At 35.2% G+C, this 27,429-nt stretch overlaps 1 protein-coding gene across 3 annotated transcripts in view; it reads right to left on the minus strand.

The window, feature by feature from the left end:
• Positions 1-827: 827 nt before the first annotated feature.
• RAB28 (RAB28, member RAS oncogene family) overlaps positions 828-27,429 on the minus strand; it is a 63,580-nt gene continuing 36,978 nt past the window's right edge. Inside the window, exons 5-9 of one of the 3 annotated variants that reach the window (XR_014616098.1) lie at positions 10,410-10,513; positions 7,543-7,620; positions 4,075-4,133; positions 2,339-2,436; positions 1,336-1,432 (exon numbers count right to left, since the gene is read on the minus strand). Coding sequence is in view for 2 of the 3 variants with exons in the window: in XM_084204232.1 (XP_084060358.1) it covers positions 1,340-1,432; positions 7,543-7,620; positions 10,410-10,513 (275 nt within the window). In the remaining variant the exon portion in view is untranslated. Of the gene's footprint in view, positions 1,433-2,338; positions 2,437-4,074; positions 4,134-7,542; positions 7,621-10,409; positions 10,514-27,429 lie in introns of all 3 variants that reach the window. The other 2 variants (XM_084204231.1, XM_084204232.1) reach the window with 2 other exon arrangements.

The raw sequence follows: 27,429 nt of genomic DNA on the forward strand, positions 1-27,429 counted from the left end.
TCCCAAATCTGAATGCTAAACAATACCCACTAAGTCATATCATAGAGTTATATAATTATGTGTTAAGCTAATAAATAGGATTTTTTGCCAGCTGCAATTTTTTTTAACATAGTTAAAATAGTTTAGCTATTTTGTTAAACTATTAATAGTTTAATTGTTCCAACTAATAAGCACTTGCTTGAACAGCTTAACATTCACTTGAAGAACCTCATAATTTTCACTTGTGATATACAAGCCTCCTTCATAGCCTCATTAATTTCTGAATCTCCCATATGCTTCCTTGTAGTTGTTAGAAAGCACATTTTAGAGTTTAAACACGAAAAGATTTCTAGTTTGCGCATTGAGATGGCTTAATATTTTTTCTCTCCTTAGCTTTCTGTTCAGATGTGCCAGCAGAGCACTGTGTGCACTGCTAGAAAAGCAACAGGGGACAAGTGTGAAGATTACAGAGCACACAGCTTTTTATTTGTCATTTATTCTAAATTCGAAAGAAAAGAGTACCAGGCCAAAAGTCATTCTGTTAGTTATTTAAAGTGACTGATACTAATTGATCTATCAACAGTTTCTAATGCATGTTGAACGTACCACTCATCATTTACAGACCAAACTGTTGACTGAGATTCATCCATATTCATAAAGACATATAAACCTATCTATTAGTGCAAGAAGTAATGCTGATGTGGTAATAAAAATACACAGAACCACTAGCATTTTTCAGGGCATCCATGGAGACAATTTGAGACTTCAGAGAAGCAACTATTTTTTATAATAACAGCTTTATTTCAAGCACTGTTTCTCACTGGATACAACTTATACATTTTGTGCTAAGTGTACATATATTAATTGAACACTTTCAAAATTATCCCTAGATAAAATATATATTATGCGTTTAAAATTATTCCAACAACAGCTTTTCCAAGTAACATTTTGTTGAAAGTTAGTTCAAATAACTGGAGAAAAAAATTAAAAATGCTTTGGCAAAATACCCTTCCACGGTGATGTCTTTAAAAGCATTTTGAGTGCAGGGCTTCCTCACCTATTTTTATTCTGGTATCAGTCAAATAGAGAGGAGGAAACATAAACACAGTTATATAGTTTCATTTAAATATAATTTTAAAGAATATAGACTGAAATTTTTCAAGTGTGTGGTCTCATGTTTGAATTTGAGCCAGTCAAAAAAACTGCCTGCTGCTTCATAATGGACAATGGTGAAGATATTTCTGAAACCTCTAATGGCATTGTTGTGCTGGTCCCTGTTAAAACAAAGTTCCTGGTATCCCAAAACCTGCATCAAGGCAGGAGCACTGCAAAGGTGTCGAGCCAGAGAAGAACAGGGTGGTCACTGAACTGCACACATTGAGCTCCTGGAAGGATTGACGGTTCTTGTCACAGGCTCCTGACTGTAGTTGACAATGTCTGCCTTCACCACTCTCTGTCATAAAAGAAAACACAGTAACAATCAGAAAATAGAAACTTCACACTGGCAAAGCATTCAACAGATTTTTATGAAATACAAAGGGAAAAATAACAAACAAACCAGTATTTTTTTTCACTATCTTACAGGAAACCTTATCAGGTGCTAATGCTCATTATAATTCTAGGTTTATTCATGCTAAGCAGAAGTAAGTGCCTTGGTAGGTTATCAAAACACTACAAAAGGAGTAGAATTTTCTTGCTAAAGCAGAGAATACAGTTTTACTTCCATGAAAATTTTTCCGTGTCAGAGTAATAAAACAGAATTTATTTGCAAAAGTTGTGCCATTCATTCTTTAATAATAACTGCCTAAATGTAACTGGAAATTGTACCTAATTCTTTTTGTCTTTACTCCAAGCATTTCATCAGAAAATATGGACAGAATTCAAAGCAAATTTTAAATACAGCAATATTTTTTAAAAGCTTTGGTAGGCATACTGGCTAAAGATTATATTAACATAAAAAGAAGCTCTGCATACTATATTTATCCTCTAATACAAATTTAACAGATATTATGCATTCTATTTACAAAGCATATGATAAGACTGATGCTCTCTCCTACATGAGGAGACAGAAATGTATTACTTTGCATCCATTTCCATCTGAGACAGCTATGTAATATTCTGAATGCACAGCACTGAATACAGTAACATGAAGAGTTTCAAAGTTTCTACAAACTATCTGATTATTAGAAACACTACGTAATTAATTGTACACAACATTCCAAAATAATATGTTGAGTATTAACAAGTACTTACACGTACAAAACACAATCTTCCAAAAGAACTTACTTTAACAGTTGTTACTTCATGTAAAAACAATGGAGCTTATAAAAAAGAAACAAACCAAGTTTTCCATCAATACCTGAACTACTGCATTGAGCAGACTTTGCTCTGGCAGTTGGAAGTGTGATGTTGGTTATCTTCTTCAGGATATTTCACTAGTTCTGCCCTGACAACATTCTGTTAACCATGTATCAACATGATGGATAGAGGGCAAGGAGAAGAATGTAAAAAGAAAAGAGAAGGAAAACAATGGAGAGATTAATCAGTAGTTGAAAAGAATGAATGGATAACATAAGATTATGCAGAAGCAAAAGGAAAGTGCATTTGCAGGCCTTAGGCAGATATAAGAGCGACACATGTGGCTGAAAGCAGCACTCAGCACCAGGGCTGCCTGTTGAGCTTTTTCCAGAACATGCCCCCTCAAAGCACCAAAGTGAAAGGCTCATACATGCAACCAGCAAAAGTGTATTAAAGCTAGAGAAGGGACAGAATAAAAAGGCAGGGAATTCAGTGGAAGAAAAGATGACAGTGAGCTATTCTTCCTTTAAGTCAAAGATACTTAAATACTACTTTTTCAGCTCATAACAAGTGCATGAGCTGTACACATGCATCTTTTCCATGACATAGCTATCACATTACACCTAAATATATAATCCAAAAGCAGTGACCAAACTAACAACCTCATATCAAAATGCTCTAAGTTTTGATTTTTCTTTGCTTCATTTAAAAATAAAAGGTTCCCATCTTTCCCCCAAAGATAAACCAACAACACTGCTTTCTTATTATTAATACAGGTAATGGATACAGGGTTCTCATTTTTAATAGGGGTCAATACAGGGTTCATGCAAAGGGAAGTAAAATTCATAGAACAATCTGAGGAAAGAAGCAGCAGAGGAGGTAAGTTCCCTACTTAGATACCCTAAACCAGTTTAATATTTTTTCTCAAATACGTCAGCTTTCCTACAATATATTTTCAAGGTTAAAATTAATTAATAAATAATTAAATTCTATTATTTTAAAGGAACCAATATATAAACTGGATTAAGAATATATAAACAGTATATATTAAAGATTACCTCTGTAAATAAAACTTGTATGTCAAACAAGCAACAATAATTGAATAGGCTGGCAAAGGACCTGGATTTATTAGCTGCTGAAGTACTCTTCTTGAGCTTCATTCATCACATTCATATTATCTTATCTAGTGGACAACACTCATGATTTACTGGACTCCTGGCCTGATGTTATCAAGAGAAAGGTTGCCAAATCCCATGTAGGGCAGTAGTAGGAGTTTTAGCATTAAACAGCATTATCTGACCTCACAGGACCTAGTTTCTTCATACCAATCTTTTGACTAGAGCCGAGGAGCAAAAAAAAAACCCAAAAGAAAAAGTCTTGCAATCAGTAGGCAATTAATTGTCCCTCAAACATTGGTCTAAATCCCATCCTTTAAACACAGGCAGGTTAGTGACCTATGCTTAGCTACACTGTAGCACAAAACTGATGGTCATAAATGACTTGGATTTTCTAATGGAATTTCATCCAAATAAGAGTTTAAAAATATAATTGCAACATTTCTTTCATTAATTTTTTGGTAATTAAAAACTTGGGCCTCTTTGCATCTGATTCTACATGAAGTGTATCATTGCCATGGTTCAAATCACTGTCAATAATGAGAAACAACCTTTCTTGGTCCAGGTGCTCTGTATTCCAGATCTGACTTATCTGCCAAACACTTTATTGTACAAAGCTGGCACACACACACTGGTCTGCTGAACCAGCATTTAGTTAGGGAGAAAACCACACATCACTTACAAAAATGCTAGCTCTTGCCAATGCCAAGGAACAAAGCTGTACCCCATGCAGTTTTTACACTATGGTTGAAAGTAAAAAATACAGAAAGAAAAACATTTGATTAATAAAGGAGCTATTTCCTCACATTTCATCAGACCCTTGCAATTTAAAAGGGAGAGTATTTTGAGGACTGAAAATAAGTCAGAATCTGCAATTTTCTTATTTTGGAACTGTTCTATTTCAAAAAACATGCTCTGCTTTCCAGTCACGCATGAAGAGTAATCTAGTTCTTTGTTTCACCACAGTTTTGTCCAAATAAAGGTTTGATTAACAGTCATCTCAGCAGGTTATCAGACTAGGTTTAGTAGCTCTAGCTGAGATAGTTTAAAAACTTACCACCCCCAAATGTCTGTCCTACTCCTCTGCTGGAGATCATTGCTGCCAAAGGAGAGCTGTTGGAATGTAACATGTACTTGCACCTCATCCACTTCAGCACAGTCTGGCAGCTTCTCTTTAAAACAACTTTCAGCAGCAGTATAAGCTAAGCTGCTCAACTTCACCCTGATGTGGCCAAAGCCACATGATCACCTTCCATGTTCTGATTCTGATGTGGGAGCAATACATTCCAACAAAAGGGCAGCAGCAAATAGCTCGGGCTGCATTAATACCTTAAACTGCTGCAGCTGTTTTCTGAAACAATGCAGAGTAAATATAATTCAATCTCTAAGGCTTGTTCTTGCAGTCAATTAACAGAAGTTGTGCTGCTAATTTGAAGGCAACCAAGAACCTCACATACTTTTCACAAGAGCATCTGCAGTTCTGCTAGTCATCAAAGCTCAGAAGTCATGAGCCAAACCCCACAAATTCATACTAGTTAAAATACTATGTTTGGGATTCCTCTTACTTATTTGTATCCACCTATGAGTCACATCTAAGCTCTTCCTAGATCAAAACTGACTCTAAACACAAGAAATAAGATCTTCAGGCACAAAATCAAGCACTAGAAATAATTTTAAAGCATGTTCTCAATACTAGACAATAAAAAATACACATATAGCATTTGACTGTTGGCATTTTACACAAATTCAGTATTTAATCTTATATTTTGCTACTATCTAGATTGAGTGAACATATCTGATGTTCTCTGACAAACAGATTCAAGCAGTTTTCAAAATAAGGAAATCTCACATTACACAAAATATGGAAAACTCAAATATATAATACGGTGTGTAAATAGTACATATTTGTAAAAACCATACTAAAAGACTGAATCCAAGTCAACACTTACATACTTTATGGATGAGTCACATTTACTATTGTCTGGTATTTGTTAGATTCTTTATAGCTTTTATCTAGCATCTGTTTATCCACTGATCTAATGTTATAGCCCAGTAGCCAGAGTATTCAATGCCTAAAATCTTTATGGAACACACCTCATATAATTGTCCCACAAATTAAGGAAGACACGTGCCCATTTTAGAGATGGAAGAAGGAAAACCTCCCACCACCACCACACTGAAGGGACCTGCATCAGTCATAGCAGAGTCTGTGGTAAAAGAGAAACCTGATTTTGGCATTGTCCTCTAACAACACCTCCTTCCAGCCAAGAGACCAGCTCCATGCTTCTGGCAAACAGCATCTGCACATCACTTCAGTTAGGCTTTTCTAATGCAGACAAATCAATTTCTCTCAAGAGAATTTATCTTCCTGAGGATATGAAGGCTCAAGTTTTTGCTCTCCAGATTTTGAAGAGACTTTCCTTTTTCTGTTCTTATGAAGTAATGGGGGTATTTGGTTCCATACTACATGAGCCTTAAGACACAGCTAACAAACATTCCAATACAATTCTCAATGGGGAAACTCTTAGAATCCTTTCAAAATAACCCTCTCAAAAGGAGCAGAGGTTTTATTGATAATAAAGAACTATTGCTTGTTTGGAGTAGATTAAAATTATGCCCCATTAACAGAACTTTGCAAATTAAGCATCTCACACTCTTTAGCTACACACACACTTTTGCACCACACAGTGACTTCTGCTGTACCTGAAAGGCAACAGTGAAGTTTATTTTCTGTCCAAATTCATTTACTGGCTTTGTTTCTTCTTTTGTTGTTTTTTTGTCGGTGGTGGTGGTTTTTCAGAGATTTTTTTTAATCTTTTTTTTTTTGATAATTAGAGCCTGGATTCACATCAACAGTAATAAATGCACAGTATTTAATTTATGAAAATTAATTATTTATAGGCTATTGCTCATGCAACTTGTGTAATATCAACTGATCCATATATTGCCTATTCCATTGATCTACTCAACAAAATCAAAAGCTAATTACGATACTAAAGTAGAAGGAAGCCTACTTAATTCTGATACCAGTTTGACATAATTATGCACTCCTGAACTGGGGCTATATGGAGCTTCCTACTTTAAAAACAATCTATAACCAAACCCTTTCTTTAGAATGATACAGCTTTCCATATAACCCTAATATCAGTCTCTTTTAAATTTAATTACACACATTTCTACAACCTTACACTGGAGTTACAGAACACCACTCACAGCACAGAGAGGTCTAGAACTGATAGTGCAGTGCTAGCTAAACAACCAAGGAAAAATTAAAGAACACTATGTGCTCAATTATTTAGCACAAATAATCACAGAGCTCAAAATAATAGATGGATGGCACCTTAGTAGTAAAAGAACATTTAAAAGACACACTTAGTATTTCCTTGCCTATAAATTACAGCTTTTTAAAACTAAATTGCTTGTTAAGTATGCTCTGTAAGTTTATTTTACAATTTTACTGTTTGCAATACAGTTTTCTAGTTAACCACTTCAACACAGATTGCAAACACTGCTGCGGCAAAGCACTTTCAGAAATTACATATTTATTGTATATTTCAAAAAGAAGGAGACCAAGCTGTACATAAGAAATGCTTTGCCATTTATTTTAAATAAACTTATCGACTTATTTTGTGGTACATGTTTAACACAGGTATTGAGAAGCAGATCTAGGTTATTACACCACTAGAACAGCAACATTTGGGTTCACTAAATAAATTTAAATAACTGTAATCTCAAACGTCATTACAGAGGGTTGCCTCAATAGTATAATCTTTCTTTTTGAGGTCACTGAAACTGGATTGTAGAAAAATTTTTCAGTTTAAACCCATGCATATAATATCATTAATATCTTCCATGCTACCTGCATATGCACACATATTTAATTTCCAAACTAATCTTAAGCACTATTTTTAAACAAACATTCTTAGAACTAAAGTTTTTTCTTCATTTTTTAACATGTTTTTTCTTATTTCAGAGAGCTGATCATGATGGAAAGTAAGGAATTATCATATTTCAAAAAAGCTGTTGTGAAATCAAATATTTTTTTTCAGAACAATAGATGACGATTTATTTAAAGAACAGTTATAAATCCACAAGATCACTTTTAATACTAAATAAAATACTAAAAAGCCATGTATTTGTGGAAAATCACCTGTGATTGTTCCAATTCTGCTTTGTTTAATTTGATGCCGAGTATGTCAGCAGCAATTCTCTGAAAACACAGGAAGACCTATGGAAAGAAAATAAATTGCATTTCAATGATTAAAAACAGACATCCTTGAGGTTCTTTCAAATATATCAAACCATTCCTGAACAGTAAACAATGATATACAAAATTATGACCTGTGCAAAACAGATCTGAAAAAAATCTCATCTGGCACTTTCAATTTTGTTTAAAAATTTGAGAAAATAACTCAACAATGGTACAAGGAATGAACAGTATGCTGGATTGTTAAGCAACACTTTACTTAGCCTCCAGAGACCTAAGTTTAAACAAGCTTTCACACAACCCACCTCCCAAATACTACTCTCAGTGCTATAAAATATGAATAAGGGTATTCACTAATGTTGAGCACAAAAATGTATTACCAGTGTATTGTGAAATACGAGATGTAGGTTTCTGAAACTGAGAATAACAGAACTGCGCATCGACATCACCAAAATCTCTCCTACATATGTCCAAAGGACAGCAGTATGAAAGAGTTCTGAAGACTCTTACAAAACATACACTGAATTGAAATATCTAGGAACAAGCAGGATGTTGTACAGCCTGCAGCAGCAGTCTGGCAGAGCTAGACTTTGGACATGGCTTAACACATAATACTGGGTGGCAATGCTGTTTTAAATAAGTGCTTTAATTCATCTCAAGGAAGTCCACCTATCTCACTGTTTAGGTAAAACTGCATTTTAAATGTGATTAAAGAATATGACATGTTCAAGAGGAGCAGCTTAAGTGTGCAGTGCTGCTAAACACTGTATTGCCAAGCTACAAGTTATATTTTATCTGCAGGGCTGTTAACAACATCTGAGCTCACCATCTAAATACCTAACAAACATTGGTTTGCATCATGCAGCTTCCACCCACATTAAAAAAAATGATCTATGTACATGCTCACCGTCATTTTCAGTGGAAAATTAAGAAAAATACTATTTACACAATCTCTTCTAACACCCAAGATGGAAACCAGAAATAAATTAGTGGCACAGCCAATGAAGTGTGGTTGCTTCCAAAACAGCCGCTCTTTCTCTCAACTCCCTGGTGTAGTACTGGTCTGTTCTACCAACATCTACACAACAAGAAAGGGCACACTGAACAGAGGTTCTGAGATTCAGAGACCTAGTTATACCCACACCAAGCTCTCAGGTGCTCTGAGCTACATCACCTGCCCCGAGGACACACTGTGCAAAAAACATCAGGCACAAGTGCAAAGCTTCAGCTATGTGATTCAGTGGACAGTAACAGAGTTAGTAATAATAAATCTTCCATGAATTTTTTCTGCCCCTGAGATGACTTTCAGAATTTTCTATACACACAAAATTATCTTTTGCAAATAAGTCAGTTGAAAAGATCTGACATAAACAAAACAAATCATTTAACTGAGTAAGACTCCTCTAGTCCATATTCACAGTAGCAACGGATGCCTCTTCTTAAATCACTGTCTAGGATAAACACTCCATCTTCTGAACGATCAGTGTGCAGCAGCAGCGAAAGGGATAATTCAAATTTATACTGAAACTAAAAATGAACTATTGAAACTACTTCTTTTGTTAGTAGATATTTAGGCAGAGATTTCCTGTTAATGTTTTCTAGTCATGTTCAGATTTACTTTTGTTTTTAAACAGCAAGCTATGAAAAGTACAATCAGTATATATAGTGGAATGCTGATGTAATTAATGACTTAATTAAAAAAACAAAATAAAGATTCTGTCATAATTAGCAATGATAAATGTATCAATTATAGAATGAACTGATTTTAGTGGTCTCCTTGTGAAAAGAATACATTTTATCAGATGCACATTTTACTAAGTGTAGTATGATGATTTTTTCTTCTGTTTCTAGCATAAAAAGCCTGTATTTTCACACTTAAAAAAATATCCTAATGATTTAACACAAACTATAAAGAGAATCAGGACTCATGGCATTTGTAACAGCAGCACTGTTAGACTTTACAGAAAAACTATTATCTTACAAAATTAGGCAGTTCACTGCACAAGATTCATCAAAAACCTTAACAAGTGATTCCATTTGTGGACTATACTTCCATGTACTTGACCATGGTCTTACTATTAAATCACATTAAATAAAGTAAACTTTCTTGTCAACAGTAATATTAAGGAGACAGATACAAGACTGTTTTATGGGAATGACAAACTCATTAGGCATTAGACAGAAATCAAGCAAAACAATACAATATGATTTAATTTGACTGATAGTGTCAACTGAAAAAGAATCTTTTCTTTCATACACTTCCAACTAAAACAAATAACCCAGTTAGCTCAGAGTCTAAAGATTGTTCAAAAATGTACTCTGCAAAGCATCTGGTACAAATGTCAGAATGTTCAAATTTCAATGGAGCTGCAAAGGGAATGTCTCTCATGGCTCAGGACTCATATTAAAATCTTTTATTGCAACAGGGTCTTGTCACATTGTTTACCGATTGTTGGAAAATTCTATATTGATGGTCTATAGATGGGACTCCACCTGGAATGAAGAAATATACTTAACTACAGGCTGACAGCAAACAGAGATTTAGCTGGTCTCAGCTTTCACACTGATGTATAAGCCAGATCATTTCCATTAAAATCTATACCTCAAACTGAAAATCAGATGAGAAACCACTGTAATTTAATAAGAATAATATGCATTCGTACAAAAATCTACTTTTCATGCAACAAAGGGAGTCAAAAAAGGGCCTGCAGCACTCTGAGTTCTCGACAGTTCATTATGTGAAGTATAACTGCTGCATCTCAAAAAAAAAACTACAGACATCTACAAGTTTGGGGTTTTTCCTTACTTACAGAATCTCCTGTCTTGGCTGACACAAAATGGCTGCTGAAGTTGTTTTCCTGACAAAATCGCTGGTGCTTGTCAGCTTTCACTGTGCGAATATGCTCCAAGTCAACTAAAAATAAGGTGAAGAAATGAAAAATTATTACACTGGAGCCCGTTTAGTTACTGACCTTAGAAATTATTCATCAGACATAATGCTTTCCTTTACAGGTATATGCAAACGCAAGTTTCTTTCTCTCTATAATCATTTGCTAAAATAAAAGCAATTAATTATATCAGACTAATTTTATTTGCAAAACTGAAATGAAATCACAACTAAAATTTTATGGCCAAATGCAACAAATTCATATCTCAAAGTACAAATTTATTTCTGGATACACTCAAATACTTTGTAATAACTCCGCCGCTAGCTACATACTAAAACCAGACAGAACTAATATTCCATATTCTGTTTGCAAGCAAGATGCATATTGGGGATTCCAGTGTAACCTGAAGACTTTTACAAAATAAATGCACCAGGCACATCTGAATCGACATATTTTTCCAAAGTAAAAATGTAAATAAGTTATAAAGAATTTTATTGCAGAACATGGCAAAGCAAAAACATTCACTATAATAAAAAAATTGAGTAAAAGCAGTGATGCTTAGTTACTTACATAGGAGACTTCCAATTCCACAAAGGTGTGGTTCAGAAAATTTTAAAAAGTAAAATGCACATTTCAAGACACAGACATATTTTCATTTTTATCACTTTACAACCTTTGGAAGTAGAGTAAAGCTTTCAAATGGTATTTTATGCTGAAAAGCACTGGTTGATTCCAAAATCTCACAGAACTCAAGTCTTGTGCAGGTTTTATTGTGTACATTCCAGTTCCTCCAATCTGATCCTAAGGTAATTGGAAACTATATTGAACAGTTTCTCTTTTTTTTATTGCATTACGGTTCCTATAAGGGTGTTGACTCAATGTAGTCAAATTATAAGGCAAATATATTCAGAAGGATTTAAGGACAAGCAAGCTCTTTGAGTTAATACAGGAAAAAAAAACTTCAACTGATTTCCTGAGGAAGGGACCCAACTGACTTGTAAAAACTTGTAAATTTGCAAATCTAGTAAGCCTGTATAATAGTGTTATTTGATTATCAGCTGAAAAAATGCTCTCCTACTACATAAAAGGCTTTATTTTTAAATGATATTGGAGGTCTTTAATTTGTAGGCTCTGGAGATTTTCTCTTGGAGATTTTTAGCCTAACAGGGGATTCCTACACCCCATTTATACTGCTTACCTTGGTTAATGTGGAGTTTTTGACACGTATTACTGTTCCTTGCACATCAGTAAGGCCTTGTTTGTAAGAACAGGCCTAAAATCATCCAGTTACCACAGACATTAATTTGTGAAGGACTAAAATACTAGGCTATTAACACTAATGCTTCTAGTATAGTTTTTCCATAATACTAAATGTCCATTTTATAGAATAATGTTTCATTTTAAAATAAGGGAAGAACAAATACATTTACTAAAATAAAGCCTGAAGTCATTAACAATTTTGTTAAAAACTCATGCATTTAATTTTTTTCTCAGAAAAAAAACTACCAAGATAAAAGATAGACTCTTTTGAAATACCTTTAAGAATAAAATACAGCATTCTGCCTAAAACATTTCATTATTAACTATTATTTTTATGCTTCATAAATTAGCTTTAAGTGCAGCTTGGAAAAAACAACAGTGAGATTACTCTTTTGGGAAAAATAAAAATGTATTTTCTTTATTTTCATTTCATGAACTTTTAAAGGAACTTTAACCCCACCTCCAGATTTCACTCATTATATTTCTCTGATTATACCTGAACTCCAAAAACCTACACACAATTACAATACAACTAAATAAATAGATAGATAGACAGCATTTACCCTATATTCCTTTAAAATACTATGACATGCTTACATAAATACATAAAAACAAGTTCACTAGTTAAAATCTCTCTCAAACTCTCTTTCCCAGGAAGGAAAGAATAGAGAATGTACAAAGAAAACAACAGGCTAAAAGGTTGATGGATTTCCAGAAAAAAAATGCCACAGGCATATTGGAAATCATGCTCAAATGCCTCTTATTTCCTATGAAGAAACATTAATAATAATATATGGTCAGTACACAATTTACTACAGAAGAGAAATTAAAGCACATGAGATCATAGAAACAGACAGACTGAAAGTGAAAAATCAAGGTGTAATTATGCTTTTGAACTTTGTGTACTTCTCAGTCCTTCTCTCCAGTCACAAGTACTTCACTTTCTGCCTCCTGAACTTCGGGCTGTGTGCTCTGAACTGTAGAGGCACTGTCATGCCATGGAACTGGCAGGTGACTGTCCATGTGCACATTCAGAGCCCACAGAAAATGCCAGGTGATCCATGTTACATTAGCTCTTGGTGAAAAAGGGCACAATTTTAGCACAAGAAGAGTTTCAAGAGTTAATAAATATTTAACTACCCAAAAACTGCAGTTTGAAGTCAATGAAGGACAATGACCCTAAGTCCAATTCCTCTTCATTGCCCACGGGCCAAGGGCATAATCATAGAGTTACTGAAGATCAGCTAAAGACAGTGAACAGTTACCCTCCAGTCCTTTTTCTGTAACATCTGACATTGGTCAGCTCAACAGGCAGAATTCTTAGCACACTGGGAGATAAGTCTTGTCCAGCTTTTATTTAGACACCACAGCAAAAAGTCTTTAGGGAGAGATTTGGAGGAGAAAAATTATTTTCTAAAAAAGATGTTTATAAGGAAAGCAGGGACTTTATAGACAGAAAACTAACAGCTGGCCAATGTGGGCTCATATGATGAGCCAATTAACAGCAGGAATAGGTATCTTGGGATGAAGAATGATACGAGAATGCACTTAAGCCATGAAAAGTTTAACAGCAAAGACAAATAAGTTTTGGATAGAAAGAAAGTGAATCAGATACATAAATACCATTTGATTTTATAAACCTGGAAAATGATCTTGCAGAATATTCTAAATGACTAGATAACACAGCAATGGCCAAGAAAAAGGAATTATTGAAATTTAGATACAAAATGAGAACATTTTAACTCTGGTAATGGCTATGCTAGGCCATATCTAACAAAGGTCTCAAAGAAGGAATCTGCAAGATTTGGCCACACATCAAACACAAACATTTAGAGAAAGGCCCAAAGTGAAGTTTACGTGCCAGATGGTACAGTCATCCTTCATCTTTAGGGAATGAGAAAGGGGATAACAGCAGGGCAAAATTAATAGCTTCATTTTTAAGTAGAATACAAACTGATGGCTCGAGATTCACAATGGGGTGAATATAAAGGAGACAAAAGGACACAAGACACAAGTTTGAGAAGTAGAAAGAGATTTAACTATTTGCAAACAGTGACACTCTACAGCACACAAATGTTACAAACCAGTATTTTTGACTGAGTGCTTGAATACAAACTCTCTTACCTGCATTAAAGTATGTTTTCTGATCATGAAAAGCTAAGGCAAGCCCAAGATGTGTAAATGTTGGAGAATGTAGTGAGGGTATTTCTTTGATCTATCATTTCAAAAATACTAAATGTCTTAAAAATGGGATTAACAGGAAGAAAGGGCAGTTAAAAGTATACATTATGAAAGCAATTGTGAAAAAGTCAAAGGAGTACATGGCTAATTCCCTGGCTAGAATGGAACCACTTAATTTATTTGCACTAAATGGAATACTTACATGAAAACTAGTGTCAAGAGAAGCAGAGGGACAGCATGAGCAATGGGGGAAAGAGAGGGAGATAGTATTGTTCCCCTGACTAGCCCAATGAGGACAGGAAAAGGGGGCTCATCAGCCTCCAAAGTATATTCAACATCCCTTTCAAAGAAAAGGCATCCACAAGGCTGTTGCAGTTTTGCTCATTTTTATGCCTGAAATACACACTAAAAGCCTCAAGTAACAACTACAAAAAATAAATGGCTCCAGATATTCTCTAAAATTTATCTCCATTGCCTTGCTCATCCTCTAAAGAGCCCATCTTGTTGATTCTCTATAGTAAGACTAAGCATTCATCTTTAAGCTTTTCTAGTATGAAGAGTCATTTCAATTACACTAGCAAGATAAAGTGCTGTTCTATAAGAGGTTGATGCACATCTGTATGTACAGGTATTTCATAAAGATACCAGAGCAACAAAAACAGATTAGAAACTTTGGGAATTTAGATGCAGCTCTCAGCAAGGCAAACAGATCCAATGAAAATCTCAGAGCAAGCACAGATCAACATCTGCTGTTGCAAAAGTAGGTAAGACTTACTAAAATGCTTGCTTCTCATGAATTCCAAGGAGTTCCATTTTGATTTATAGGTGAGATTAAACAGAGATCTAGTGAGGTGAAAAGAGAAAACAGAATCTAGGAGGAAAGTATTGAACTCCCACAGAAATCCCAAGGATACTCCCTCTAAGGCATTCCTGAAGACTTCTTGGAAGAAAACCAACTCTATCCCAGCCAAAACCAGCAGAGAGGGGGAAAAAAAAAAAAAAAAAAAGACACACACACACACAAAAAAAAAAAAAAAAAAAAAACAAAAAAAACCCAAAAAAACACCTGTAAGAACAACACTGCAAGTGACATTTCAAAGAAGGACAAAAAAGTAAGATTAAGTTATAACCAGAGAGACTTGATTAGGTTATATCTTCAGGTGATCTATAAAAGGCTTTTCAATAACTACTCCTGAAATTGCTATTATACATCAATTATTTGCAGTGAGAATCTCACGGACAATGCTAAACCAAAATGGAAAAGGAAACCATACTTTAAAATACTGCAAGGCAAGATATCTATCCTATGATTAAAAAATTCTGGGGAAACACTTGAGACAGAATAAATTCTTCTTCAAAGTCAAAAGTCCATATGAATTTACTTGAGAAATTAAGTCACTGAAATTTTAGTTTATTGGACTGTGGCAAGGGAATGGAAAAACCTTTAAAAAGTACTAGATAAAACACAAACGAGTGCTTTACAATCTACCCCCACCCAGCCATTCAACAGCAATTCCATCTTGATTGAATAGTTCTGCTGCTTTTGGCTCTGAAACCACTAATGGTAAATAAATTAATGTCAAAATTGTTTCTCTTCCACTATTTAGATGCTTGTGTGATTCCATAAGTTAAAAAATGGCCGGCAATGAACCACACAGTGCCACCATGCACAGACTATCATTTCCATTCCACTACACCATATCTAAGGTAGCAGCATAAAAACTACTTGAACTCAACTGCCTCTCTAAATTCCACGACCAATATAATTAGCTCACCAGTTTGCTGTGAGGAGTAGAGTGTGATACCTAATCCCAGAACTGTACTGTCTTAAAATTAAGGCAATAATAAAATACATGGAACAATTTACATAATACAAAGGAAAAGCCAGGAAGTACTGATACAAAAGACAAAGCACTGGTACAAAGACAAAGCCAGGAAGCACTTTAAAATATGTATAATCAGACAGAAGAATGATGAATGCTCTGGTTTTATAATCTTTCAAAACTACATAAGTAAATAATTGCACATACTCTAAAAAGACAACAGAGCATCATTTGTGCAGAATGTAAAGGCTGCTATTCATTTTATATATCACTCTTCTCCCAGGACTGCCAGTCTCTTCTTTCATGGGAGAAGAGCTCCATGTAAAATTACAGGGTATTTTTTAAGCAGGAAAACATCCATTTTGCAAGCATCTTCCTTGTAATTTTGGAAGAAACACAAAAACTGTCTGTAAGTTGTACAGGAACTTCCAAGCAGCTGAGAAACTAGTGACAGTCCTTGCTGAGGACAGCATGGACAACTGAGCATAACGCATGTGAAGCAAGTCTGAGTGTTTGATACTTTGTTGGGATTTCCCCTGGATTGTGAGATTACACTTGCAAACCATAAACTGTTTTCAATGATTCTACCAGTGATAACTAACCCATTCACTTTCTAAACTATATGTATGAAAAGAAACAAGAAACAGTTTAGTGTTTCAGTAAAGGGATGCCTCTCCACCCAAATCTGATAATCTCCTGCTTTCAGACCTTGAATTGTAAAAACTGCAAAGGATTCAGTTGCAAAGGGGCAGTTCTCTTTAAGATGAACTTTTTTTAAATTGATAACAGTATTTTCCATTAAAACTGGTAGTAACACATAAATGAAGTTACAACTCTCTGTTTTTTTACTTATCTTACATATTATAGCTATTTAATATTTCAATATAACCAAGAGTAGTTTTAAAGTTATGAGTAAACATCTTTATTAATCTATGGTACCACACAAAAATATGTTCTTTTATAGTATGCTGTGAAAAATGAAATATAAATCTTTCTGCAAAGCATTTGCAGCTGTGCACACAAGGTATACAATTACATAATGTTTAAATAATGAGCTATCACGATTAGCCCACACAGACATGACAAGTAAAATGCTTTAATAATTTATTAATTTGATTTACATGTGCTTAAAATTATGTACACATTTTCTCTTCTGAAAATACTCCAGGGTCATTAAAAAAGGAGTCTGTATATGACAATGTCTTTTTCATCCTATTTTTTGGTATAATTTCTGACTGATTTCTTAAGAACAAAGCTGGCTTGGGCACCTGAAAAGCTAGCAGACTGAGGACAACACCACTGTTACACAGCACTGTCCTCATGCAGTGCATGCTGCTCGACAAGCACAGTCGGTTTATTCCAGAACGTGACGGTTCTGCTTCCTCTGTGCGTAAGCAAATGTGTATGAAAGAGGGAATTAAAAGAGGGATTTCTCCATGAGGTGCCAAATATCCACTATTCTAAAAAATAAACCAGAAATCAAGCTGAACACTGACAGCATGCTAGGCAAAAGGATGCACATTCCAGTTTATCAGACCTCTGTCTCATAGCATGTCGACAGAGAATAGCTTAGCATGGCCCATTGCTCTGGCCAGAAGGAAGCCCCTTCCAAGCCTCTTCTGCCATAAGCAATATTAGCTGGCTTTAATCCTAATTCTACCATCAATCCAAAGAAAAAAGTAAAATAAAAAAAAGAGCAAGAAAAAAAAACTCTCCCTAATTTTTATTGCATACCTTACCAGCAACCTCCTGCTCTCCCACTAAAACATGGAGCTATTTCCTTAAGTCTCAGATTTTAAAGAGTATTTCAATAGGCTACTTAGAACTTCAAGCAACTGCACTTTCATTTTCTATTTGGACACAAAGGTTCTTTCTGTGTAAATAAAAAAAGCATCTAATATCTAATTATTATTATCCAATATAATCAGATTTATAGAGAAATAACTTAATTTGCCAATGAACTGGTCTGAAGCACTACCAGACTTCGTGTGTCAGCTAGCTTTTTGAAGCTGTTTTGATTGGTACTTCTAAATTACTGCAGCACACATTTTCGAATATTCAATCCCAAATGTTAGAGTGCAAACTGCAGCTTTTCATAGTTAATTTTCTGTTAATACTTTCAATCTTTTTCTCACACTAAAATTGTGTAACTGCCAAGAAAAGGAAACTCTTTCATGGAAGTCCTGAAAACTATGCCCCTACTCTGATTTAAGGAAGCTCAAAAGGAAATATAAATATAGTTCCAGTACAGATTTTCTCAGTAATTTTTTTAGGTTATCAAGAAAACATCTAGAGTGTTGATCTGGTTATACTCATGTCAGACAAACTACATGTCACATTAACTACCTCCAGGAAGTTATTCCAAACACAAAATAAACTGTTTATGCCACTTCTCAGATAGATAGCATGACAGATTGTTATTAATTGAAGACAGATGAAATACATTAATTTGATTGCAAGCATGTGTTTACTTTCTCACTGTCATGTACACTCTACTGCTGATGCTTTCCTATGAGGACATAGTAACAAATCAAATGCTGTATTAGAAGACTTGCTAATGCAGAATAATAGGTGGTGCTGCACTTTAATACTTTAAAAACTACACTTAACATTTCCAGCTACAACAGGAAATCACTGGTTTCAGAAAGCAAAAAACCGATAGCTTAAAAACTCTTGTAATTTACACAAAACACTGTAACACTTCCTCCTCTAAAAAAATTAGAACTATCAGCAAATATGCTTCTCAATTACAATAAACACAGCTTTTTAAATAACAAATCTATGACCTGAGTGCCTTCCAAATGACAAATTCCTACAGATACAAGACATGAAAATGTATGCCTAACATGGGGAAGGAAAGGTGAACAATCCCTAGGTCTCTGCTTAAAAACAGAAAGATGTCATGCCTGTGAATGAGGTTTGCCTGGTTTTATGCACGCCCCTCATATAGATCTCCACTTATTTGTACAAAGCTTATGTGGAATTATCTTTCCTGTCCAAAAAATGTCATAGAAAGACACAAAATCTGAGCTTCTTGGAATAAGAATATTTAACACATTAAAATAAAACTGATGAGACTGACAGTTTGTTCTAACATGGGAAATAATAAAAAAGAATGTGTTTAGCATGACAAGTTCTCTGATTGGCATTTATGAAAGTAGCTGCAGTTATTACATTAACTTCTCTTTACCAAAAATATCCAATATTAAATGAAACTTTCAAATACTGTTAAACAATAAACAATTACAGCACTTCTGCTAAAGCTCTAAAACACTGAGGTTCTTGAGCATCTTAGGCTAATGAGGTTGCCACTTGCAAGATTTAAAATAGGTTTCAACAGAAAACAAGAAGAGCAGCCAGAAGTAAATGCCTCCATCTCAGCACACCAAGTGCAGCTAACTCAAGAGGACACAGTGTGACAGGATTCTTGCCTAATAACAAGCATGTTTAATGTCTGGTAGATGGCAGGTCATTTTTAAGATGATGTTAACCTTTGCAAATACAAACAGCAGGCATATTTTCATACAAAAGTAAAATTTCTTATGAAGGAAAAAACAATACACCCAAGTTTCTTTTCAAAACTAGGATGACAGATGACTGGCTTACACAGCTTAAAGAGACAGTTAAAGAAAAAATAAGATTTTTTTTTTTCCCAGCTAGACATTTCCCATTTCATTTTTAATAAATTCTTGGCAGAATTTCTTTCAACCATTTGTCATTTGGCTGAATGGACTAAGACTACACTGACAGCTGGAATCTGATCTCTTCTGTTAGGTACCTGTACCACTTACCCTTACTCCTAATGCTGACATTTTTGGAAACAAGTATTCAGAAAAGATTATATTATTAAACTAATACAAATTTGAGTCACCTTGAATATTATTTTAGGATTAAAACATAACTGTAAGTACTCTACTTTTTTTTTTTTTTTTTTGTAAGGGTAAGGCCACAGAAAGCAAGAGAGGTGGATGAAAGGCATTGTTGACTGTCTTCTCCCCACCCTTCAACTCAAGTGACCAAGTACACTGAAGATCTATTGAGGCAGCAGACAGTGAACTCAGAATGCATTAACTGAGGCACAAGGAGTTTAGATGTGGTGCACACACCTCTGTGCAGATGATTTTATGATGTATCTCTGTTTACTGCAGTGTACAGACCTAAACAAACACATCCTTAGGGTAAGCATAACAAATCAAGAGGGGCTGTGAATGAAAAAGACCATGAAACACTTCTGTGCATTCTGGTATGGAGAATGAACAGCCTGCCTTCAGCAAACTAATGCTACTCTCTCAAAAGTATCATGTCACAAGACTTTGATGTTCCCTTATTTCACACCTATGGTTAATTAGTTTTTACTTTCCACACAGAAACATGTCCTAAGATTACAAGCTCATCCTGGAGAGAAGACAACTTGTTCACTGCTGCTTTTTATCCAGTCAGTCAGATTCTTATATGGCCCTAGTGCCAATTTATAAACCCTTTACAATTAGTAACAGATCATTTGCTGACTAATTTGCTTCCCAGTCGATTAGACAAATACCATTCTTGTTTTTACAAAAGGAAAATGAAACACATATGAAAACATAAATTTAATGCCTTGCTAAGATCACAGGAAATTTCACTGAGCCACCAATTTACTGCTTTGTCCACTAAGTCATCTTTCATTCTCTTTAACACTTGAGTTCAGGCTTCCTAATCTTTGTGCCAATGAGAAATTTAAGTTATAAAGTTAAGTTAAATGTATTAACCTAGACTCAAACATCTTTATGAGTGCCTATTTCCTAAAGACAAGGAGAAATTAGAAAAAGCCTAGGATAGGAGAACACAACCCAGCTGAATTTTTCTTGCTATATTAGTTCAATTATAGAAATCACAGTGACCAGCACAGGACAGGAACACAGTTGAAAATGTTTATTGAATGATGCTGAGAAAGCAAAGCAAAGAATAAGAAGCTGTGTTCACACAAACCATAATCCCTAATGCCTAATATCATGTAAATTAATTCCAGTTGCCACAGGAACACTAAAACACCATCATTAGACAAGGACATGTTTAACTAAATTATAAATTATACAGCAATAGCATTACAGTAGTCATCTCTGGCAAAAAGAAATTCTGTTAATGAAGAACCATAACTCAAATACAGTAGAGCATGAAAATATGTAATAATTCTTTTATATCTCTGAAACTCTAGTTGCTGCATTTCTTCTCACATTCTTAAAATTTTCTGTAAGTAATATATATGATATTTCAATTTTTTGATCCAGCACACTTCATAAACACAGTAATAAGGCATAAACACTGAAAGAAAATCAACTTTCAAGTGAGACATCATGTTCTAATTGCTAACATTTTAGCAACACCAACAAGGAAAAAGTTAAACCCCTTAAAATGAATATTTTCCCTCACCAGTCTAAGACTACCCTTTATGGTGAACATATAAGAAACACAGAAACATTTGATTCATAATATTTTGAGAGTATTTTCAATGCTGCAATGGCTGCACTATATTTTTTATATGCTCATATGCACTACTATGGACAAGTTCATTTCTATGTGCCTAACTTCAAAAACCACATTTCTCTTTAGATTAGACATTACTGGTTTTGATAGTAGTTTCCAAACTTCCCTGTAATGAACTTCAATGACTGCCCCAGCACTTTAAAATGAGACTTGCTGACACAAAAAAAAGAAATTATTCTCTGATTCAACATGAAATTATTTTTATCAGGATTACTCAAAGTCAAAAAAAAAAGCTTAGATTCATTTAGCTGAGCTACTAGTGACAAACTGCTGTGCTCAATAGCTTTTTTCAAAAATAAATTTCCTCCTTATATTATTAAAGGTATGTTTTAGAACAGAGGTTAAAAAAGGATAAAGAACAAAAAGCCTATTTTCCTACTAAATCAGAATATAGATGTCCATTGTTTTGGTTGAATTTAGCAATTCCAAAAGGTCAACAGAGTGTAAAAAAAAGATATTATAGTAATGCAATTTCTGAAATTCTAAGTTGAATGAATATTATTTTTAGTGTTCTTTAGTGCATTATTGGAGACATGAAGTTGCAGTGTACTAAATATTCAGAAGATGGTGCTAGTCCAATATATCCACAAGCCTGTGTGGATCAGCTTTTCTTCATATCTTTCAAATATCTTCTCTAGATTTCATGTATCTACTACGTCACCACAGAATTTATCAATAGCAGGACAAAGTATAGTCATCATCATTTAAGTACTATGAGGACTACTAAATGATACCATTCTAAAATTCATTAAGATTCACAGGATTGACAGGCATAAAATATAAAGCTCACTTTCAGGGTCTTGCAATCTTTATGAAAACTTATACATTTCCTACACCCTGCCTTACTCACATCTCTTTCCTTCTGCAGTCACAGTTTCAAGACCTACTGATGCCAGCACCAAAGTTTGGAAAGTCTCACCTGTCCCACTCCTGGCTCTTCATCCCCACCGTCATGCCAGAGGGAAACTATTCCCTCCTCACCTACTTAGGAGGCCATGCAGCTCCTGTGAGCTTATGAAGCTCAGTGAGCTGATCCACGTTAAAAATAGCCATTTCTTTTTGGCTGCTCTGTTTAACCCAGATCAAGCCTCAGATCCGATTTCCCACGGGGCAGCGGTGGTAACTTCAAGCTGCAAACGTGCTTCACCACAAGGCCAACCAATTGTGGAACTGCAGCCTCCTTGAGCTTGCAAGGGCTGAATTCCTTCTCAGCACTGAAAAGGGCTGGCAAGTTAACAAAGTCAGTCTCATTACTGCATACGAAAAACTAATTTTTTCATATTATTAAAGGCAGATATCTATTTATTAAGATATGAGATGCAGTCTGTAGCTCCAGAGAGAAATCAAAACTAATTCCATCTTCCCTGCCCCCACCAAACCCCTAAAAATCTTGGAATCAATTTCCAGTTCTGCCTCTTATTCAACTATTATACAGCCCCTTTCATACTAAGTAGAGTTGGACAAATACTTTTTTCCAAAAAATAGTAAATCTGGACATATTAAAACATCAAAACACAGTCTTATCCTTACCTAGCAGTTCCTAAAACAGTGTTTTCCAAATAATGCATAGTAATATATCTCAAAGTAATCTATTTCATGAAGCCATAGAAATGAACTATTAATACCAAACTTACTTCTATAAAAAGCATTTTCCCTAAAAGAAAAACCCAATTCCTCAGAGGGCCCATGCCAGCATTCTGGATGGCTACTGCTGCATCCATCTACACAGACTGTTTCCACAGGTATGCTTCTGTTGACATCAGGCCAACAGCTGTGTTTGGCTATCCTCTCCAGTGTGATGATTTTATCCAATACTTTGAATTACTTGCTCCTACCAGACCCAACCCAGGTTAACTCCAGGGCGCTTCCATGCCTGATTCCTTTGTGGCTCCAGCAGATGTAATAAGGAGTTGGAGACACTTAGTGCTTCTCCAGCATACCCCTACATACCCCTCTGGGAACTCTCCCACAACAAAATTATAAATGAACATGAAATCATTCACTGGGATATAAAAGCAAGCCTTAAATGTTCAAAGATCAGGCCAAGTCAGTATTACTGTTATTACAATAAACCTCCAGCATTAAGCAATTTCAAACATCAGTTCTTCTTCCAAAATTTTTCAATGTAGAGACAAGATTGGCACATATCTGACAGAAATTACTCAGTTACTAGGCAATTTATTACTGCTTAACTGTTCCATGTGTATCAAATCCTGTTTAGCCCAGTTTTTCTTCCATTTGGAAGCTTTTGTAACTAATTATTACTAAGCCAAACTGATTTCAACTGGCAGTTAAAAATTAATAGTCCAACTGAACTTTATATTAAATGACTTTTTATAAGCAAAAAAGTGAGGCTGCTTAGTAAATAAATATAACATACTTCAATTAACTACAGGAGAAATTAAACCCATTCAGCATATTCAGATCAATGATAATAAATTTATCAGCTAATCCTTAAACTGAGCCACAGCAAAGACTACAAAGAACTGAACTCAAGCTACTCATACTTAACAATATGACGATTTCAGAGCAGACAGTAGAAATCCTATGCATTTGCCAACTCACATACTTCATTATCACAATCTAGTCATGCAGGCAAAAAAACCTACCTGAATTTTAATCAATACATCAGTTAGTTCATCCCTGTCTTGAAGAACTGTTCTTACCTCTGAGCAGAGTGAGCATATAGCTCATGTCTCCCTGACAACAAATTTCTATCATAATGTGAACATGTGGTCCAGAAATTCATTAGCTTAACAGAAAGCTATTATTGACTCAGATATTGAGGAAAAGCTACAAAAGCCTTTTCCCAAAAAGATTCAAAACATCAAACAGTGGACACACTACAATGGATTATACTAATATTGTAACTTTTCTGTATTAACCAGTCTCAGATGAGCAGAGGGAACCAAGTCATCAGGCTAGCTACAAGGGACTGAACAAAAATCATTAACAACCTTGTCCAAGACATTAAAAGCTATATAAAGGACAGAGGGACCAAAGGAATAAGAAAAGCACTTCATACACAATTTGTTACAAATGAGGGCCCATACTCTTATCAAAGCTAACCCAGCCATCTGCCTTTGCAAAGTAATCCAATTCCCTCTTATTATTTCTCTCTCACACACAAACAGAAAAAAAAAAAATAAAATTAACCAAACCAACCTCACGCCAAAAAGACTTTCATCAAGAAAGTAGATGGTTCAGCAGAAGAGGCAGGCCTGAAATCAGTTAGAAAAGTGATAGTTTCTTTAGTAGTTTAAGCTACCATAATTGCAAATCAGAGGGATGATCCTGGCTTTTCCTGGGCTACAGCCTGAGCACTTCCAAAGCTTCTCAAGGGATAGCACCACTGCAGAAGAAAAGGAATCCACATGTTCATTCAAAGAAAAGCTCCTCTTTGTTCTGCTCATTTGATGCTGGATCAGTGAACAAAACCATGCAGTGCTACCATGACTGCAGAGGACAAAAGTGAAAGTGGGTGAAGTCAATGACGAAACCATCTCAGACCAGGCTGTGTTGTGGGAAATACATCACTGAGAACAGCTAAATTTGAACACAATGTATGCACTCTCATAAGTTTTTGTCACATTTCATTTTGATTTGAAAATATTAAGTAAGTTAGATTTCAGCCGGAACTTCTTTTTGTAAACTTTTTAATATTTCTTTTCTTAAACTTCTTAAAACCAAAGGTGATTTTAAGAGTTTCTGCTTAATTCCATTTTTCACTTAGAGAAATCAGCTACATCTGACTTAAAGAAGAACTTAGTTGCTGAAAGTGTATTTTCCCAGACTATTTGGTCAGTCATGACCTCAAACAGTGAAACAAACCCAATCAATTTTTTATAGTTTGGAGTCCTCAAAGATCAGTAGTACTTCCTTTGCTAGGTTTGGAAAAGTAAAGGAGAATTTGCGTAAAGAAGCTAACAAGTCCCTTGCAAATAACCCCAAGATATTACCTAAAATTTTAGCCCAGCCCTGCTGATGACCTAATTTCTTTGTGACTTAGAATACTCCTCCTTTTCTAATATACATTAAGAGTTTCCACAGGCACAATTTCCATGGGTGAAGTGTTCTAAATTACGACAGTAAATAAACTTTTTTAGCTAATGGTTAAACATTTGTTTAAACCATCACTGACCACTCTTTGACAAATTTATGTCAATATCAAAATTCCATTTAAAACATATTAATAAAAATATATTAAACAACACATTAAATTCTTAGAACTTTTCAGTATCACAATTTTTTTAACATAGTCTAGGCAAGAAACAGGGTTTTCAGAAGAGTCTTGAGATTCACACAGCTGAACTGGTTAAGAGTAGATACTTTAAAGAAAGACTTTGAAGTCCTAAAATTAATCACCAGGGACTACTGAGTACTCATTGTTCCCAAGACTTCTTAATTACTTTGTCCAAATACAATTGTTTTGAAAAATAAATAAGACTGTAGAGCAACCACCAGAATCCAGACCACATTCTCTCACCTGCAGTGTTCTAACCAACCAGCTACAAAGTAATGCATACAAACATAGCTACACAACCTAAGGCACTGAGATCAAAACTGTAAGGATGGGTGGAGGTGTTTTGTTCACTGTCCCAGAAGGTTTTTTGGAGCCTGGAGTTGGGGAGAGGAGTTGTTACAGTTCGAGAGAGTCAATTTGGGCTTTCTAAAATCCAGTACTTGAAGGTCTAGCATAGTCCACTCCAGCAACTTCCCTTAAAGAGCATTCAGCAGCAGGTACTGAGGCAGGAAAATAAGAAACAGTATAACTACAGTGATCACTCCTTGATACACACCCCACTTTGAGGCAGCCTGAGTTCCTCCGCCTGACACTCCATCTCCAGGTTGCCAGGAGTACAGAGTACAGCTGAAATGTTTTATAGCCACTGGAGGGCCAGCCCTTCACAAGTCATGGCTCCTTTCTGATGCCATGTGCACTTCTGGCTTCTACAATGAATACAACTTCAACAATTTAGTTGTTCACAATATGAAAAAGTAATTTAATCTGTTTATTTTAAGCTTGCTGCTTAAACAAAAGGCATGAGATTTCCTTGGGTTTGTATTGAAAAGACGTCATGTAATTGTTCTCTATCCTCTTTTCATGGTTTTATATACCTGTTTGTCTTTTTCTGACTTCTAGGAAACTCAATCTATTTTGCCCTTCCTCATATAAAAGTTTTTTCATTCCTCTGGTCATCACTACTCTCCTTTGTAAACTGGGATCATCAAAATTTTTCTCAATTCTTGAGGACAATTCTGAGACTCATACTCAAAATTTTAATCCCAGTCTTATCAGAGCTTTGCAGTTTGACACCAGGGATACACATTGTGTTAGAAGGAAATTACTCACTTGGGATTTTGCTTGTCCTACTTGTTTCTCCTTTTCATTTCAATGCTGACAGTAGGAAATTTGTGGGGAATTCAAGCTAAACATAAAAATGAGATATACAACAAACTGGAAGTGATAAAAAAGCTTTTTGGGCTCTTACTTTCTAATATTATGAAGTCAAAACATACTCAGACATATAAGGAGAAAACAATGACCAAGTAACTTAAAAAGAATTTACATTCTTGCAAGCCAACTCATCTTCAACAGTTGCCCATGCAAAGCAAACAAGGACATATTCCAAAAACAGATGCGTTAAATGAATGCCACACCAAGCCTTTGAACATGAAATATTTGGTTGCACACCACAGGCCACACAGCTGGGAGCAAAAGTGATACTGAATGTATTTCCACAAGTGTAGAAACCCCAACACAGCAAAGCAACAAGAACCAAGACCAGTGACAGCACCAGTTATGACAGGCTGTAATCTGCTAAGATTAAAAGCCAACAGACACCCCAACAACCTCAATTAAAAAAAAAAAAAAAAAAGAAAATTGCAGCTTTGAAGAAACTTCAGTAGCATCTCTGCTGCCACACAAAACATTCAATGACTACACACCTGAGATGCTCCCCAACTGTCTGAAGACAATTCCACATCCAGATGCATCCTCTGAACGAGCAAACGAGCACTGACACAGTAAGCTCAAGCTAAGTGAACTCAGTATGGCCCTGCCACGGGATAACCTGGTGGGACAAGTCACACCTGCTCCAAGTGCCACCAGACCTCTGGGAAGGCTTTGCAGCGACCATGCATCACTTATGGAA

Source organism: Fringilla coelebs, assembly GCF_963513975.1.
Source record: "Fringilla coelebs genome assembly, chromosome: 4".
Taxonomy (NCBI): Eukaryota; Metazoa; Chordata; class Aves; order Passeriformes; family Fringillidae; genus Fringilla; species Fringilla coelebs.